We start from the raw sequence: 18902 nt of genomic DNA on the forward strand, positions 1-18902 counted from the left end.
CCCCACTCCTTCACTTGAAGCCAGCTAGGTGACCTTGGGCTACTCACAGCTCCCTTGAGCTCTCTCAGCCCCACCCACCTCACAGGGTGTTTTGTTGTGGGGATAACAACATACTTTGTAAACCGCTCTGAGTGGGCATTAAGTTGTCCTGAAGGGCGGTATATAAATTGAAAGTTGTTGTTATTATTATATAATACATGCTGCTATATGAAAAGCAAAAGAAGGGATTTTGAATCATTCTCAAAAGACATTATCAGCTAAATTTTATCCTCCCTCACAAAAGTATTAAATAAACATTCAAAAATGCAGAGCATGATGCTAGCATAAGATACATAATTTTTCAAAATCATGTCCTTCTGCCAAGGAGTATGATGCAGTGTACATTATTCTCCCCTAAGGCTGAACTCCTCAATATGTTTTTTTGACATCCAATCCATTTGGAATAAAAAGGGCTGGCTTATGAGCAAAGTTGGTTAGAAAGGGCCTGAATAGGCTTTTCAGTTTCAGCCTATTGGCCATTTAAATGAAATAAATTACCGTATTTATTTGAAAGGAAGCCGACTCTGAAAGATAATCTCCACAAAAATGTTATACAAACACAAGTTTTTTAATATGGGACATCTGTAACTTGTACATGAATTTAATACAACCTACCCTGTTTTGTACAGCATACCTGGATAAAACTGTAGTCTTGCCTTTGAGTAAATACTGTACTAGTACTACACCAGCTGAGCGAGTATGACTGACTGGTAAAACTCTAGACTTGGGAACATCTTTCAGTGCGCGCACATGTGCACATCAGCCACTTATTAGCAATCCAAAAATAGGCAAAGTACTTCGTAAACAGCTGGTTCCTGTTGCAGAGCAATAGACACAGAATACAAGTGAGTGCACCTATTCCATAGGTACATAGAACAAGACTGGGGAGCCCTCCCATATTTCTCCTCGCTAACCAATAACCGTCTGGCTCAACTGTTATTTTGGAACCTGCCGAGAGCAGAGTAGCAGCATTGCATGTACGTCCTGGAAGCAGCAAAGACAGCTCGAGCAGGCAACGCAGAGAGGGGTAAGGGGCTACGAGGGATAGCCGGGTAGGAGGGAGGGAGGGAAATATTCTGGGATACAGCAGGAGCTGGTTCCCCGCAGCTGGATAATCCTATTCCCCTCCCCATTTTAAAGGCCTGAATTTCCTGCTGGTTTGTTGATTGTAGAAAGAGGTGTGTGTGTGTGTGGAAGGTTATTCATTCCAGCTGTACTTACATCTGGAGTAAGCCCTTATGACGATCCTTTTGGTAGCGCCTGTCGAGTGTACCAAAATAGAATTTAGTTATTAGGAATCAATTATTTCCCCCCATCTCTATCACTTTATTTTTAAAACATAGGCTGCTCGATCAGCATCTCATTATTTATCTGATCTCGTGTAATATCAACCAGCGTGGTTTTTTTTCTTTGCGGTGCGTCAAATTTAAGGGTTTTTTTTCTTTCTTTGCAACGTATCAAATGCAGAGACCCTTATTTACCGGCTGTCATTTAGCATGCCTGTGACATTCCCCAGTAACAAAACAGCCTTACCTCTTGTGATTTGTTCCTGCAGGGAAAATCTTAGGGACGTTCTTCTGTCATTCACACGATCGTGGGTGCTTGCTAAAGCAGGGCGCCGGTTCTTATTACAGTGCTTTTCCCGTGTACAGAGTTCTTTACAAACCTGGATCTGGAGCCATCTGCTTCCGTGTCATTAGTTGGACGGATGCCGGGGTGGTTGATCATCCGCTCGGATTCATTTGTCATCTTTGTTAACTACTTCTGGAGGATTTGTAAACATTATTCTCCGCCACCACCAAATATTATTCAAAACAGGCTGCCCGTGGATTTAATGTTGAATGTTTCTGCTGCATTTTTTAAAAGCGGCAATCATGCACACGCGTATACAGTTGCCAACTGCCTGGAGGAAAAAAATGCCCTGTTGCTTTAATAGAGGTTTAATGGGATGTTATTAACCAGGTGATGTGACTTACCTCCATGCCACGAAAAGCTTCAGTTGCCCATTTCTGCGCAGTAAAGCTACTCTAAAAGGGGCAGGCATTTTTTCCGCAACCCAAGCGTATGACCCTCCCCAACTAAGCAAAGTGGGCTTTTACTTCTGAGTAAACAAGCACAGGGCTTGCGTCTCCTGCTTTCTGTGCGTGCGCACAATGTAATCTTATGCAGAGTTATTCCAGTCGAAGCCTATTATTGATTGCAATGGGTTTACACTGGAGTAACGCTGCATAGGATTGCACTGTTGAATCCCCTCCGCCCCCGAGTGTGCAATGCAGCGCTTGCACAGAGCTGGCGTTGCCAGCTGACCCCAGTCCACTTTTTACGCATGTTTACAATGCAATCCTAGGCAGAGTTACTCCGGCCAAGCCTATGACTGATTGCAATGGGTTTACACTGGAGAAACGCTGCACAAAAATGCACGGTTTAAAAAAAAAAATCTCCCCACAGCGTGCAATGCAGGGCTTGCTCGAGGGGGTGAAGAGCGCAGTCTGCACAAACGCCGTCCCCGAATCGCTCCGTGGCATTTACTCCCGAGTAAGCGCTCCTCTGCACGCCTTTACGTAACCCGCCGCGTGGGAAACCGCCGCGGCTGAGCCTCTGCAGCGAATGCTTCCCAGCCCCGCCCACTGCCGGGCAACGCCCCGCCCGCTTCTCCCCTCGGCTGCCCATACGAGGCCAGCGAATCGAGCCACCGAGGGCGTCGATCGCTGAGCCGCCCTCCCGCTCGGCGCTCGGCAGCGCCATTTCACTCCGCCGACTCGACCGGTTGGGCGGCGCCGCGGAGCGGGAGACGGAGCGCCGGCGAGGCAGGTGGGTTAGTTAGTTGGTTAGTTGGTTAACGAGTTCGTGGGGGTTCTCCAGCTTGGGAAGCGGCCCCTCCTCAGCCCGGGCGCTGCCTGCCTCTCTCCGTCCTGAGGGAAAAACCGGTTCCCCCTCCGAGGCTCTTCCTTGAGGCGCCTTTGGGGCATCTTGTCAGGGGGGGGGGGCGGCGGCAAGGCTGTTTCCATAGCAACCCCTCCCCCCTCCTTCCCTCTCAGGAGTGTTGCCAACTTTGGGGTGGGAAGTTCCTGGAGGTTTGGGGTGGAGCCTGGGGAGGGGGCTTTAGGGGGGTGTCATGTCATAGAGCCCCCCATGAAGCCATTCACCATTTCTTATTCAGAGCGATGCTGCCTCCATTTAGCTAGGGCTGACATTAGGGTTGCCAGCTCCAGGCTGGGAAATTCCTGGAGGTTTGGAGGTGAAGCCTGGGGAAGGGGGTTTGGGGGAGAGGAGGAATCTCAGCGGTGTGTGATGCCGTACAGTCCCTTCCCAAGCTGCCTTTTCCTCCTGGGGAACTGATTTCTGTACCCTGGAGATGGATTATAATTCTGGGAGATCTCCAGCCCCCCCCCGGAGGTTGGCAACCCTGCCTCTCAGGCATTTGCATCAGCATCCCCCATCCCAGTTTCCCTCTGGGACCCCCAGACTGCTGGCAGGAGCCTGTGTCCCACCCCATACCTGCCCTAGACCTTGAGGAGCAAGATCCAAGTCCAATAGTACCTTAAAGACTAACTAGATTTCCAAGGGATGAGATTGGGAGGGGGGAAACCCACTTGGTTCAGGAGGGAGGGAGTTCATACACTTCGGTTGCCAACGTGCCTGGAGAAAAATTCCTGCTCCTGTTCATAGGGGCTTCAGTGGGCATTTGAAGCTTTTCATGAGCTCGGAAGCTCATACCTTGGAAATCTAGTTTTAGGGGGGTAGCCATGTTAAGTTTGCAGCAGAACATCAGGAATTGAGTCCAGTGGCAGCTTTAGAGACCAAAAAGATTTTCAGAGTGTGAAGATTTTGAGTCAGAGCTCCTTTCTTCAGGTGTCTGAAGAAGGGAGCTCTAACTTTCAGAAGCTTGTACTGAAAATCTTGTTGGCCTCTAAGGTGCCACTGGACTCAGATCCTTGGAAATCAAGTTGCTCTTTAAGGTGCTGCTGGACCTGGATCTTGCTCTTAGAACTTGGGTCACTGTGTGTGCAAGCATGCACACGTTGGAAAGTATCAGTATACACGTGTCTGCGTTACACAGGTGTGTCTCTCTGTATGTAGCCAGCATGGTGTAGAGGTAAATGCAGTGCTTCCCAAAGTGGGTAGTACCCTGAGGGGCAGTGGGATTATCTAGAGGGGGTGCTAAGAGGCAAGGGGGTGGCAGGGGGGTACTGGAGGTTGCCCCCCTCCGAGTGTGTTGTTCGCTTATTTACCAGACTAGATCCTAAAGCAAAACACCTTCTTCGCTTAGAGTTTCTGCCTCTGCATGGTGATGAAATCTGGGAAACTGGTATCACTTCATCAAGCCCATCTATCCTCCTTAAGAATTTACTGAACAGCAGTTACTAAGATTCTTGCTAAATAGCTACCAGTTTTAATTGGATTTTTGTATATAGGTGCAATTAATTGTTACTGTTTTGAATTTTATTGTTATTATCTTCTTCAGTGGGTTGTGCCAGCCACTATTCTGAATAATGCTTTTTGTAGAGTAGGGGGCAATGGGAATGAGTTTATGGAACCAAGGAAGTGGTGGCCCAGAAAAGTTTGGGAACAACTGGGTTAGTGTGTTGGATGAAGGCTGGGGAAAACGTGGGTTCGAATCCCCACTTGCCTTGAAACTCACTAGATGTCCTGGGGCCAATCGCTTTCTCTCAGCCTTAACAGGCAATAGAGGGTTGTTGTGAGGGTGAAGAAGAGGAGGGGAATACCATGTTATATTGCCTTGAGTTCTTTGGAGGAAAGAGTGTGATAAAAATATAACAAATTGTGTGCAGGGCATCCAGTCTTGTAGGCTTCGTTATACCGGTAAAGACATGCATGCATGTAATGAAATGTGGATATCTGTTTCCTTTGTATGTTACACAGCTGTGCATAGACTCAACGCTGTCTATAATCTGGCTATAAGCCGGCTGGTGTGGTACTTACAGTTTCAGCCTAGGATCTGGAAGATCCAGGTTCAGATCACCACTTTGCCATGCAAGCTAACTGGGTGATCTGGGGCCACACACTCTCAGCCCAACCTACCTCACAGGGTTAGTGTGAAGTTTAAATGGGGGAGAGGAGGAAGATGCAAGCCACTTTGAATTTGTGCTGGGGCATAAATGAAGTAAAATAAATAAGTAATGTCCACGAAGCTGGGATTATGAATGTGTAAAGAAAAGGGTGTGTGCACAGCCCTGGACAACTGTGCAGCCTAAGTCATATTGTATTTGACAAAGGTATGGCGTTGTAGGGGGCAGGCCAGGCCAGTGTGCTTGCGCCCACGCCTTTTCCACCTATACTGATTTCAAAAGACATGATGTAACGTGTTGAGAACTATTGTATAGATATATGTTTTTGTATCATCGATATACTGCTTGCTAGGAGAAACCCTCCTATTAGTTTACCCCCGTACCTTCCCAGTAGTCTTTGTTAGATCCCGTAAAGGGGTGTGTGTGTGTGTATTTATGTATCAAGTTCACATGTCTTTTTATAAGTGTGTGTGTGTATTGTGCTCACTATGCCTCCTCTTTTCTTCCCCAAAGCCAGCCCTATAGTATCTTCTAGGTTGTATAATGTCTGCGAAGCTGTGTGTATACAAATACTGTCATGCATAATACTGAATGCGGGTGAATGCATGTAGATACCAGCTGCTATAAGGGACCATCTTCTTTTTAGCTTTTTTCTGCAGTTGTTCCTTGACCCTAGTCCTCTGTGTGCGTGCGCGTGCGCGTGCAACTAGGGAGCAAGTATGGTGCAGTAGGTGGTGTGGGACTAAAGCTGGAGAGATCCAGATTCAAGTCCTTTCTCAGCTGTGAAGCTCACTTGTGTCAGTCAGATTCTTTCAGCCTAGCCTTCCTCACAGGTTACAGTGAGGATAAATATAGAGGAGTGGACAATTATCTGCGCTGCTCCTTGGATGAAGGATGGGATTAAATTAAAACAGGTAATTATGTCTAAAGTGCCATTGACATACACGATACTTTCCAGAGTACAAGACAAATTTAGCTCAAAATCTGAGGCCAGGGAGACGCCAAAGGGAGGAAAGAGAGGAGAGGACAGCAGTAGACATGGGAAGTACCTGGGGCTGTTTACTTGGTCGATTTCAGCAGGGAAGGGGGATTAAGAGGTTGTCCCGAAGGCTTTGGGGAAAAGTGGATTTTTGAGGAGTGATTTGGCGCGAGAGAGGTGGCTCCTGGAGGTGTATTTGGTGGCAGCTGCAGGCAAAAAGGAGCAGCCAAGATGGGTGTGAGCGAGCAATAGCATGATCCCGACAAAGCTAAGCTTTTAAAAAGTCCTCTGGATGTCAATGGGTGACATTTTTATTACTCTTTCATTAAATCAAGTGGTTCTACCAGTGCTTAACTCCTGCTGGATCATGCCCACAGTATAAAGCGCAATAAGCAATGCGATGCTAAGAGGAGTTCTTCCAACCTAATCCCATTGAAACCCATGAAATCTTTGAAATCAGTGAGCTTAGACTGGAGTAACTCTGTTTAGGATTGCACTATAAATAACCTTGTGATCAATGAGGCTGTGGAACTCGTCATGGGATGCGACCCCTGCAGCGCTTAAATAAGTGAGCCATTGACAAAACAGAGACCAGCATGAAACTGAGATAAATGTTTTGGCTTCTGCTTTTCTCTGATATCTCTTTCCCCCCTCGAGCTCTTTCTCGTGCTAATCCTTCCTGCCTCCAAAACCTCCTTTGGGTTCCTTCATGCTGTGTGCCTCTTGTAAGATATACACAATTCTGGTAGGACCCATGCCCCCCCATATTGCTTGAGATTTTGCCTGAGATTTTTTGTGCATGTAAATGTATGCCTGTTGTCATTGAACACTGGCCGTTTCCACACGGCTTACCTTCCCTCGGAACGACCCGGAACATCGCACAAAAAACGCGGAAGATCGCACTTTCTCGCGCGAGATTTGCGCGACGTTGCACAAATCTCGTGCGAGAAAGCGTAATCTTCTGCGTTTTTTGCACGATGTTCCGAGTCGTTCCGAGGGAAGGTAAGCCATGTGGAAACGGCCACTGTCCGTGTATTTTTGTTCATGAGGTGCCATCAATTTACACAGCATTTTGCAAAATTTAATAAAACAACAGAAAATTTCTGGGTCCGTGCTTCCCCAACAGTGAAATGAGATCAGTCATTTAAGCCAAAGAGTCCAGTAGCACCTTTAAGACGAATCAACTTTATTGTAGCATAAGCTTTCGAGAACACAGTTCTCTTCGATGAAAAGAACTGTGTTCTCGAAAGCTTATGCTACAATAAGAAAACTGCGTTCTCGAAAGCTTATGCTACAATAAAGTTGGTTACTCTTAAAGGTGCTACTGGACTCTTTACTATTTTGCGACTACAGACTAACACGGCTAACTCCTCTGGATCTTAAACCAAAGAGTAACTCTGAGTCTCGAAAGCTCATATCCTAGAAATCTGGTTGGTCTTTATGATGCTACTGGACCTGAATCTTGCTCTTCTACTACAGACCAACATGGCTACGACCTGAAACCACTTTCCTTTCCTAGTTTCAATAGGGAAGGGGGGAATAAGTGGTCGTGCCAGAAGCTTAATGGAAAAGGTGAGTTTTGAGGAGGGGTATGAAGGAGGCAGAAGATCACAAGTCTGGTTCCTAGAGATGCTGCTTATACATGTAGATCATCCTCTTTTGAGGCTAGTGGCTCTGCTGCCTCCTGCTGTAACCCTAACCTGAACAAGGGCCAAACCTGATGAACTGGAGGCATATCTGAACTGGAATCTTCTCAGTGTTTTTTAAATGAAAGAGCAGCTGTTTGGGACCTCAGATGAGAGGGGGGGTTATACCTTGTTGAAGGGGTTTAAGCTTGTTGAAACTGTCCCTTCCTCACGATGCTGTTGGTTAGCCCTAGAAAGGGGGGGGGGTCAAGCAAAGAGGGAGTTGGTGTGTGCGTGTGTGAGGGCAGCCTGGGTTTGGTGCTGGCAGTTGGTTGAATTATACAGGGGAGGGAGAGAATAGCTATGCTTCCATCCTGTGGCCCCAATTCAAGTGCTGGGAAATTTGATCACCACTCTCCTAGCATCCTGTTTTGTTGGATCCCAGATGAGGAGGCCGTGATGCAGTGAAGTCCCCGTGGCTGATGCTAGTTGACTCCAAACAGGAAGCTAGAGAGTTAAGGACTGGATATGCACAAATTCCTATCTTGCTAGCGGCAGACTTCGCTAGGATAAAGAGTAGTCTAGCGAAGCAATGGGTGTGTGTGTATGTGTGTTTGCTCGGAGCGCGATGAAGAGATCTCTGCAATTTTACAGCTTGCTTTTTTATTTTCATTTTGTAGTCTGGTTGATCTGGTAAAACGGCATCGTCACATTTGCTCTGCTCTACATGCTCTCTATGGCCCTTATCTGACAATTGGATGTTCTCGGGTAGCAAATTGAATCACTGCACAGGCAATATCATAAGACGGTTGGGCCCTGCAATCGTGTGCATTGTGGGGGTGTGAAATTGGCACTGCTAGCTTCTATCCTTATCTGTCACGTGAATCTTGGCCTTTCTCCGAAGACAGGCAGTGGGGACTTGTACTCTTCCTCTCTCCGTTCGTAGTGGGCAGTAGCCTAGTTGGTTTGTAAAAAGGATCAGACAAAATCATGGACTCCTGTGAGATGCCGCATCAGAGGCTGCTGGGTTTATCAGCCTGATTTTTATCCCACCCTTCTTTGTAGCAAACACAGGGAGGTGTTGTCCAGCGTTTCATGTGGCAGTTGGCACTGCGGCATACTGTTTACCTGCAGTGACTCACCGTTTCAATTCAGGTGAATTTCTCTGTGTCACTATAAGCACTTAAAGAAGGGAGAAGAAGGGAGCTGTGACTCTCGAAGGCTTATACCCTGAAAATCTTGTTGATCTCTAAGGTGCCACTGTACTCAAATCCTGCTTTTCTACAAGGGCTTAAAGGAAAGGTCTGGGAAGAGAGCTGCTACAGGCAAGTCGCTTATCCCATGGAGTGATTTCAAGTGGCCCCTGGGTGTCGGGCATAACAAAAAGCCTTCTAGAAATCTTTGGCTTTTGTTCTAATGTCCTGTTGTTTCTAGGTGGCTGGAATGGCAAGATCAATAATGAGTGGAGATGTTAATAAAGTGTGTGTTGAGGATTTTGTTTTTTGGGTGCATTCTAAAGCAAGCACCCTGCTTATATTAAATGGATTTATAATGTTTCAGAATAAGTAACTTTTAAGAAATAGAGAAACCTGCAAGCTAATACAGTGGTCTTCAAACGATGATATGAGGGTTGCTGGAGTCTAGGAAGCTTGTTGGGAACTCTTCAGTGAAAACATCCACAAGGCTAGGTTAACTTTTCTTGAAAGATAACGTATTTCTGTGAAACCCTTCAGTGTTAAGGTGGACATTGGGTGTGCTCTAGGCCCTGCTGTCAATTCACTTTTTAATCACCAAGGAGATCCACCTGGTCCCAGTTCTGCTGTATTAAACCAAGTATGTACTGTAGAACATGTCTCCGAATCCTCTGCAACTTGCATGGGTTCCTTGGCTGAGTAGAAAGTGTTCTCTGATAAAACCTAGTTAGTATGTTGTGTTTGATAGTGAGAAAATCGGCTTCTAACTGTTACTGTGAGGAGAAATTAGGCATAAACTGCAAAAGTGCTTTGCCTATTAAAAGCGTTTATCATTTCTACAGATAAGGCACCCCTGTTTCACTTACCTCCGAATACATTGCAGGGAAATAAAATTCAATTAATTGCAGTAGAAGTTGTTTCTGGGTAATGTGCTAAAGTTCAAGGAATAAGAACAGTCTGCGTTTCACACTTATTGGCTTATAAATTACATACTAATATAAAAATGGGCTCTAATAGAGTAAAGGACACGATCGCTACTCTTTATTGTAGGATGGTATTGTTTGAAGCTCCAAATATAAAAATAGCATTTGGGGGCTGTATTGAAAGGTTTGTAAATGTGAATTTGAAAGATAAGGTGTAGTATTCCATCGGCGATGATGCTGAATATCATTTGAAAGAACTCTAATCCTGTGTGGACTCTTTTTGTTTTGTCTGCAGTTCACTTTCCTCTGTTGCTTTCTAATACATTGGTTATCGAATCTGTTAGGGTAACTGTACTAAACTTGGGCCCTGGAAATCTTGCTTCAAATCTCTTACGTTCCTTATGAATTCACACAACTCTTTGAGGTCATGGTGGAGTAGCAGCTCTGGTTTTTGGTTAACTCGCACTAATTCTCACCCACACTAGCATAAGGCTTAGTGATGGTATGTACGCCTATCAGCAGCCCCATAGATACCGGGAATCCTTACGTCAGTAACTACCTTTGTTGCATTGTCCACAGTAATACCTTTGGCATCCTGCCTGTTGAAAGCGGCTTTGGGAATCAACTTGGTGGCCTTGCCAGATGTTTAGGGGGGAAAGAAGTGTGTAACTTTTGAGATGGTCTGTGCAGTTTCTTTTTTTTATAGAAATAGTGGGTTTGTTGCTGTCTCCCTCTCTTAACTTTTTAAATCAAATTGGCTGGTGTGTATATAAAGAGGTTTTTAGGGATGCTCCTTTGACTTCTATGAATATAGTTTCAGGTGTGTAGCTGTGTTGGTCTGTAATAGAAGAGCAAGATAGCACCAACTAGATTTCCAGGGTCTGAGCTTTTAAGAGTCAAAGCTCCCTTCTTCAGGGATCTCTTTAGATCTGGGAAAAACAAACTCATCGCTGATCACTTACGGACATTAGAAATCGTATATCATCCCCCACCCCCCCAGCCTTAGGAAAGCCTGGCACATAAAACTTTTCCTGCTAGGATTTAGGAAATAAGAATATTTTGTCAGGCCTGTTGATGGATTTGGTGAACAAACTATTGTTTCACAAGAGCAGTTGAAGGTCAGAACGTGAAGCTTCAGTATTGTCTCCTGTTCTAATTGGCAGTGGCTGTCCAAGTTTGGTGTTGGACAAAGGTCTTTCTCAACATCTGTTCCGACTTGAGATGCCAAGTCTGGGTTCTTCTGTGTGCAAAAAATTTCCCTGAAATGCCCTTAGCATAATAACATTTAAATAGAATAAGTCACTTTCCGCTACCACGATCCAGTGGTTTTCACTAGCCTGAGCCTTATTTTTTCAGTTGTACCTGCAATTTTCTGTGCAGCTGCACCAAGGACTGGCTTCTCTGCACATGGGTGCCCTCACCTTGGACGCTGCTAGTTGTGTACAGATGAGCAGTCTATGTGCTCCCTCTGGCTAGGATTAACTTTTGTCAGGACTTGGAATTTGAAGAGAGAACTTGCAGGGGTGGGGAAGATGTTCCCTGGTCTTGGGTGATTTAATATTGTGTACATAAACTTGATAGTCAAATTTTACAATAAGTCGGTGTATAATTTTTTCATGTCTGTCTAATCCAGTGACCTGGAAGAGACCTCAGAATGTCTAGATAATAAGAACTAAGCATGCAGCTTAGGTGAGGTTTATTTGTCACGATCCAGATCGGGGTTCTGAACAAATCCAGAGAACTGGGAGATTCTGACGCTGGAAATTCTCTAGTGTTCTGTTTAATAACGTTTCTTTTTTCCTGCTTGAACTTTAGCAGGCCTGCAGAAGATGACGGAATACAAGCTTGTGGTTGTTGGAGCTGGTGGCGTAGGCAAGAGTGCGTTGACGATACAGCTAATTCAGAATCATTTTGTAGATGAATACGATCCGACAATAGAGGTAAACGAATTCATGTGAAGTGTGTATTGTGTCTTTGATATCCAGGAATATGGGCTGAGTTCCCCCGACCCCAAGTTTGTCTGTGTTTTAGACAACTAAAGTCTAACTGGCTCACTTATATAAAAAGATGGACCCAGACAGAGGTGGAGCGAAGAAAGAATAATGTTGCAAAGGGATTTATAAACGAGGAAAGGGAACTGAAGTCCTTACTGTGTTGAAATTAGGTGAGGGTAAACACACTGTTCCCAGAGAAGTCCATGTATTTCTTGTTCAGCCCCGTCACGCTTTCTGCTGTGTACAAACATGCTCCACCCCACATTCTAGTTGTGCTGGGGCCAAAATGTAGGATTCAGTGAACTGTGTTTAGATTTGTCTGTCACGCCCTGTATTTGCAAACCTGCTGTAAATTCTTGGCGGCATGATTGTGCGTTAAAAGATATGCGATATATGGCATGTGAGCATTACGAACGGAGCTGGTTATGCAACCCTTGGTGAAAACTCTCTAAATGAATGCTGATTGCTGCAGTAAAAGATTCCCCCCCCCCCCCGCCACATTTTCTGCTTCAGCATTATCTTGTCACGTCTTATCAATTCTCGGCTCTCGATAGATCTACTTCATGGGCTCCAGGTATTTTTTATAGCAGTTAAGATAGGGGTATAAACTGTGCACCCTCTTCACTGAATGCAGGGGAGAGGTTCCTTCCTGATCTTGCCTGTCTAAGGCAGCTTATAGTTTTCCCTTTGACCACAGACTGTGATTACAGTCTAGTTTTGGGGGGGTTTTTTGAAGGAAAGCTTTAGAAGAGGCTCACTTGATCCTTCCACAGGCTCATCTGCAGAAAAAAGAACTGCCCAAGTCGCTGCTTTTCTGGCATGAGCAACAGAAAGTCTGAAAGATATTCTGGAGCAGCATCCACAACCTATGGCCCGCTGGGTCTTCCTAAAGTATCTTTATTGTGTGTTACGGTGCCAATATGCGTGGCACGTGCTTTGCAGAAGTAGCTAAAGAGACCGTCTGAATCACTGGGGCTGAGATGCACAGTTCACTGCTTACATGTAGTGGTTAGAGTGTCAGTCTAAGGATCCGAGAGGCCCAGGTTCGAATCCACACATAGCCATGGAAAATTGCTGGGTGACCTCGGGCCAGTCACATGCTGCCATCGTAACGTATCCCATGGGGTTGCTGGGAGGATCAAACGGAGGAGAGGAGAGTGATACAAGCTGCTTTGGGTCCCCCTTGGGGACAAAGGCAGGGTGGAAATGAAGTTCATAAAAATAAATGAATAATTTCAGAAAAGCAGACCAGGGATGGTGCCAAAAAGAAAGTGGTCTCTCATAGAGTTCGCATCTGTAATATCCAACGAAACTTGCCATGTATGATGTCATGTTTCCCTGCTTCCACTCCACATCATTGGCTGCTGTTGGTATGGCAGAGAAACTCGCAGATTATGCAGTGGCTTAATGCCTGATGTCTTGAGAGAGAGAGCTGGACATGAGGCTGTCTCGTTTGGTTGGCAGTGCCGTTTCTGCCATAATATCCCATGATTAATGTGAGCGTCATCTTGCTGTGTGGTGCTGGCGAGTTTTGGCTGTGCTAGCAAAATCCTTCCTTCGGTTGGCATCGCTGGGTCTCTTGTGCCGGGAGCCACTTTGTACAGTTTCCCACCCTGTGAGAAGCCCAAGCTCTTTTTGTTCTTGGCATTGCTGTGCTGGTTGGTTTGTGTAAGAAGAAGCCTTAAATTGCAGCTAGCATTAGTTTTAAGTCAGCAGCTTTCTACCTCCAGGAAAGTCTTGTCACACTGCCCTTTGAACCAACACAGGGGCTTACTTGCCTGTACCTGCTCAAGGAAAAGGCCTTACCAATAAATCTGTCTTGCAGTCAGTCCTCTCCTCATCGAGCCACATACATTACTCAAGCTCCCCTAGTTTTTCCAGCCCTTTTTTGCCTCATTTCCCAGCATTTTAGTATGTATCAAGTGGGCAACGACTTTAACAGGTGTGCTTTCTTCACATTTTTCAACACGGTTGGCGGGCTCTTGTTAAAACTCGGGGAACTACTGACGCCTTCTTATTGCATAAACCAAATGGAAATCAATAGCCTCAACACTCTGCAGTGTAAAACGGCAGCTAGGGCATAAAACCTGGTTTTCCTACCTATCTTTCATACTGCCTTATTTGCTGGGCACTTCGCTGAGGATTGTGCAGCATGGTCTAGAGTGTAGGTTCAGTTTACAGGATGTGCTCGTCAGACCTGTAGGACCTATTGCTGTTGCCTATGTTTTTTTTTTTAAAAAAAAGAACACCCCAGAGAATCTTTTTAGCATTCCTGCAGAGGTGGACAACTTGTCTTTCATCCGGTGAATACATTTTGTTTAGTCTTCAAGGTGTCCCTGGAGTTGTTTTAACTTGTCTTTCAGTGAATCGTGTTCGTTGCTCTTCACTGATGTACTGAGAAGCCCCTGGTGAGCACCTGAGCGCCCCCCCCCCCCCGAGATCCCCAGAACACAGTCTGACTATCACTAGTTGAAAGCAAGAGAGGCAGCAGTTTTGGGGAGAGAGTAAGAAAAGGAATTCATCGTGCTTTTATCAGTCCCGTGTGTTGTACGTTACAGGATTTTGCAGTTGCACACAGATGTGGAATTTAGTTTGTTTTTTCCCTTTACGCTTTGAAAAGCACTAAAGATAGTGCTTGAGGAATGCCTGGTGAAATCTCAGGAGATGGGTGGGAATGAGTATGCATTCTTGTGGTCAGGGGATATTGTTTTAATACCCTTACAATCCCTCTGACCTTACATGCAGCTGCAGAATAAAGTATACAAAAAGTAAGCATGTGCGTAAATGCTTGGTTTACATCATGAGTAGAGGATGCAGAAGTCAGCTTTCCTTGAAGCAGAATTTTTCTTTTTACACAAAATACATGCAGCATGATCAAAGCGAACACCTTGATTACTGACTGACATAGATGGAACATGTCCTATCCCAGGAGCTTGAAGTTAGCAATGACGTTGCACATGAAATCATTCTGAAATGCCCTATTTGAAGCTTCCATGTTAGCTTAATCCAGGTCACCCAAAACCTGTCCAAATTAGATGATGACATGCTTCCCTAAAGATGGCCTGAAGCCAGCCTCCAGGGGAAGGGTGTTTCATATATGAAAAGCACCCGCCAAGCATACTTTTCTACACGCCCTTGTTTATAAGTATAGTGGGTATAAGCTGGGAAGGCAGCCCAGCCTTCATGAACTTGGAGGTTGGAGTAGGGCTTGGGAAGAGGTAATGTAGGCACAAGGCGTGTATAACCAGATCGGCTTCTTTACAGGAAGCTGCAGATGACAGCAGGAGATACTTGAAGAGGCCTGGACAACTTGTGATTTACTACCCTGAATTCAGCCCTACAGCTGTGCATTGCGCTCGAAATCTCCTCTACATTGTTAGTTTTTACGGTGCCACCAGACTCCTGTTTTATTTCGCTGCTACGGATTAATGAAGTAACCTATCTGAAATTGACCTCTCTACGTGGCTTAGTCCTTCCCGCTGCCGTTTTCCAGTTACTTTCTCTGAGGATCATTACATACTAGCAGGGAAAAGTACAGTTTCCTCCCAGTTTTTTGGTGTGGTTTTGCAGTGATGGTCTGTGAGACTGGTAGATAAGCAAAGGAGCCCATTATGGTCACTGCTTCCTAAGGCTGAGGGAGTAAGGCCCTTTTGCTCCAGCACAGCCTGCCACTGCTATGTGAGTACAAGCTCTTTTTATAAACAGCGATATGAAAAGCAGATAACATGGGAGTTACCTTGCTGGGTCAGACTAGAGTCTGACTAATTCAGCATCCAACTTCCCCATGAAAGTAAAATACTTTGGAGAGGTTCATAAGCAGGGCATACTAGCTAGGCTCACTTCCAGTAGACCCTAGAAACTTCTTGTTGGAGAGATATTGCTTAAGAAAATGGAAGCAGTACTTCTTGCTAGTGTGGCCAAGTAACACCACGAGAGCAGCACGAAAAGCACGGAGAGATGAAAATCCAGCAGGGGCGAGAGAGAAGTTTATTGATCCTAGTATGTAGAGATCACAGCACATTTTGAGCTCTTCACCAGTGCAGAACAAGTAACTTGATGCCTTCCTTGCACCAAAGAGAACCTAGTATACTTTAGGGATCTCAATCTCTCTCTCTCTCTTTGAAAATCAGTCAATTTGTCTCCTGTATCTGGATTTGCATTTCCCTCTTTCCTTATATAGCTTGTAGCCAATAAGAGCCTTACCCTACTTTTATTCCTCTAAATCCTTTTCTTTAAAGACATTTATTGAGGTTGCCATCGTTACTTCCTTGTCTGTTGAATTCCCAGATCCCCTTGCAAACTAAAGTCATGCAACTTTACCTCGAAATAAAGAGGGCTTCCGTGCTAATACAACCGCATGCAAACTTCAGTGTATCTGTTACCTTGGATCTGTACGGGCTTACAAATTACCTGCAGCGGAGAGATGCCACAATGTGGACTTGATCATTTAATTACTACTGCTTACAAATATTTAAAGCCGTCATCGCACATAACTCACAGTTGCCTCCAACTGAGGCGGAGATGGTCTGCATTCATTTAGGCGAGTACGCTGATTAATGGGGCAGCATCAGCAGTCCCCCATTGTCTTTCCCTCTCTGAGTTCTGGCATTCTCCCAAGAAGTTCAAGATGGCGTATTTGGGGGGAGTATCTGACGAAGAGAGCTTTGACCCTTGCAAGCTCATACCCTGGAAATCTAGTTGGTCTATAAGGTTGTCCCATGTTATCCTCGTTAACAATCACGTGGGTTAGGTTAATGCAAAGAGATGTTGACTTGCTCAAAGTCACCCAATATGGAGGATTCAATCCTAGTCTGTCTTTTGTTCACTATATTCCACGGCCTCTTGCTGAACGTCTCAGAACATTTTAGGTTCATGCAAACATCAACAGATACTAAGAGTGGTAAGAAAATAGTGTTATATATATATATTCTCCTTACCGTGTCTATAGCCTGACCTGGATAGCCCAGGTGAGCCTGATCTCATTTGATCTCAGAAGCTAAGCAGGGTCAGCCTGGGTTAGTAATTGGATGGGAGACTTCCAATGAAGACCAGGGTTGCAGCGGCAGGCAATGGCAAACCATCTCTGTTAGTCTGTTGTCATGAAAACCCCACCAGGGGTCGCCATAAGTCAGCTGTGACTTGACAGCACTCTCCACCACTACCTTGCATTTCTAGGTGGGTGGGTGGGTGGAATGAGTTCTGATTCCACTGAGGCATAATAATATGGTTTCTACTGGTGATACAAAGCCAGTGAGTTATAGACCCTTTGTCTTAGTGGAATTGCACCATGCATGTTCCACTAAATGATTTTCGGAGTTATTCCTTCCTGTGGCAAACTCTCTTTCTCTTGCACTGCACAGTTAGAGGTGCTGTGATGCTGCTTGCACTCTCTTTCTGTGTAGGGGCTGACCCAATTCTGCCTGGCTTTTGCAGAGGCTAGATGTACACTAGTAGAGCAACTGCTTTGCATGTAGAAGGTCCCAGGTTCAATCGTTAAACTCCTCGAGCTAAAAGGATCTTTTGCGAATGGCTGGGATAGATCTCTTTTGAAATGCTGGAGGACCACTGCTACTCAAAGTAGACCATCCTGAACAAGCCGAACCAGTAGGTTGATTCTATAGATGACAGCTTCTTATGTGCAAACTATTATTCCTTCTAATATTTAAGCTGATAGTTGAACAACTGTCAGCCGGGTGGCAAAATGTCCATAGAAAAGGTAGGGGCTCCCTGAGAACTGTTCTGAGACACAACGCTGAGAACATTTGAACATCTTTTGAAGGGTAGCGGAGGGAGGAAATCGCCAGGGGTGAGGGCAGATTGGCTTGCTCAAGCCCCTAAGAACTCATAGCAGTTGGAAAGCCCAGGCTGCAATCCCCATTGCCATGAGGACACAATTGAGGATAAATTGTATGTTATGCCCAGGGCTTTTTTTCTGGGAAAAGAGGTGGTGGAACTCAGTGGTGGAACTCAGGACTGCACTTTGGGTCAGCTGGAACAAAAGGGGAGTTTTTTAAAGTATACATCGTCCTCGGCGGAAATGGTCACATGGTTGGCAGCCCCGCCCCCTGATCTCCAGACAGAGGGGAGTTTAGATTGCCCTCCGCGCGGCATGGAGGGCAATCTAAACTCCCCTCTGTCTGGAGATCAGGGGCGGGGCCGCCAACCATGGGACCATTTTCAAGAGGTGCTGGAACTCCGTTCCACCGCGTTCCCGCTGGAAAAAAGCCCTGGTTATGCCTGAAGACATTTACAGAAACTTACCTCCTTGTAGCTTATTGTCCTGATCTTGTGAGAGTCGCTGAAGTCAATCAGAAGCCACGTTAGAGCAGCAGTCTCCACAACACTCTGAACTGCTGGGCCTCCTGCTTCTATCGTATCAAGAACGACCAGACCCAGAGTTCCTTTTGCAGAGGCAGGAGGGAGGGATGCCCAGTGAGGGAAGGCCAAAGCAAAGCACCATAAAAAAAAAAAGTGAGAGCAGGTGCTGCCGCTTCTTCTGGTAGGATTTGCAGGCCCAAAATATATGCAAGTGTCGAATTCATTCACAGTCACAAACACACAGGCTCCCGGCTACCATGTATGCTGGCGGTTGTAAATACAAATGAGGCAGCCAGAAAGGTAAGGCTGTAAAAGAGAGGGGACAAAAAGAAGCTAAAGGACGCACATCTGTCCTCCAGTTTTTTCTGCAGTCAGTGAACAGTAACAATAACTAGGGAAGCGGATGAACAAAATCAAGATGGAAATGATTTCAGTATAGAGACTGAGTCTGTGGCAACTGATTTTCAGTGAAGCGTGCGTAGCCCCTACAGATTCTTTGCACGCTGCCAGCGACTGGAAGACCCTGAAAGAAGTGTCAGCAAGCCATCCCTCATCAAAAACTGCAGGCTTTCTACAATGGGGCAAGAATGGCTAGCCTACCAAGCCATGCTGACGTTGATAAGATAGTGACCAAAAAATTGGAAAATTTTAGGATTCTCAAGCAAAGGCTGACGTTTTTCAAAACTGTAGAATATGTGGCAGTAATTTCAGAAATAAAACAAAACTTTTTTCATGACTCAAGAGATTGTGTATATGGGACGAGGGATTGTTCTGTGACTTGGACGAAGGCCTCCGTATTAC

General features: G+C 45.5%; 1 protein-coding gene across 6 annotated transcripts in view; it reads left to right on the top strand.

Annotated features, from left to right (window-relative positions):
- The first annotated feature begins 620 nt into the window (after positions 1 to 620).
- Positions 621 to 18902, top strand: part of KRAS (KRAS proto-oncogene, GTPase) — a 42735-nt gene continuing 24453 nt past the window's right edge. For 3 of the 6 annotated variants that reach the window (XM_054989084.1, XM_054989081.1, XM_054989079.1), the window contains exons 1-2: positions 621 to 1066; positions 11605 to 11729. In XM_054989084.1, coding sequence (XP_054845059.1) covers positions 1015 to 1066; positions 11605 to 11729 — 177 coding nt within the window. In that variant the 5' untranslated portion in view covers positions 621 to 1014. Of the gene's footprint in view, positions 1067 to 2797; positions 2851 to 11604; positions 11730 to 18902 lie in introns of those variants that run through there. The other 3 variants (XM_054989080.1, XM_054989082.1, XM_054989083.1) reach the window with 3 other exon arrangements.

This window comes from Eublepharis macularius, chromosome 9 (genome assembly GCF_028583425.1).
Source record: "Eublepharis macularius isolate TG4126 chromosome 9, MPM_Emac_v1.0, whole genome shotgun sequence".
NCBI classification, from domain to species: domain Eukaryota; kingdom Metazoa; phylum Chordata; class Lepidosauria; order Squamata; family Eublepharidae; genus Eublepharis; species Eublepharis macularius.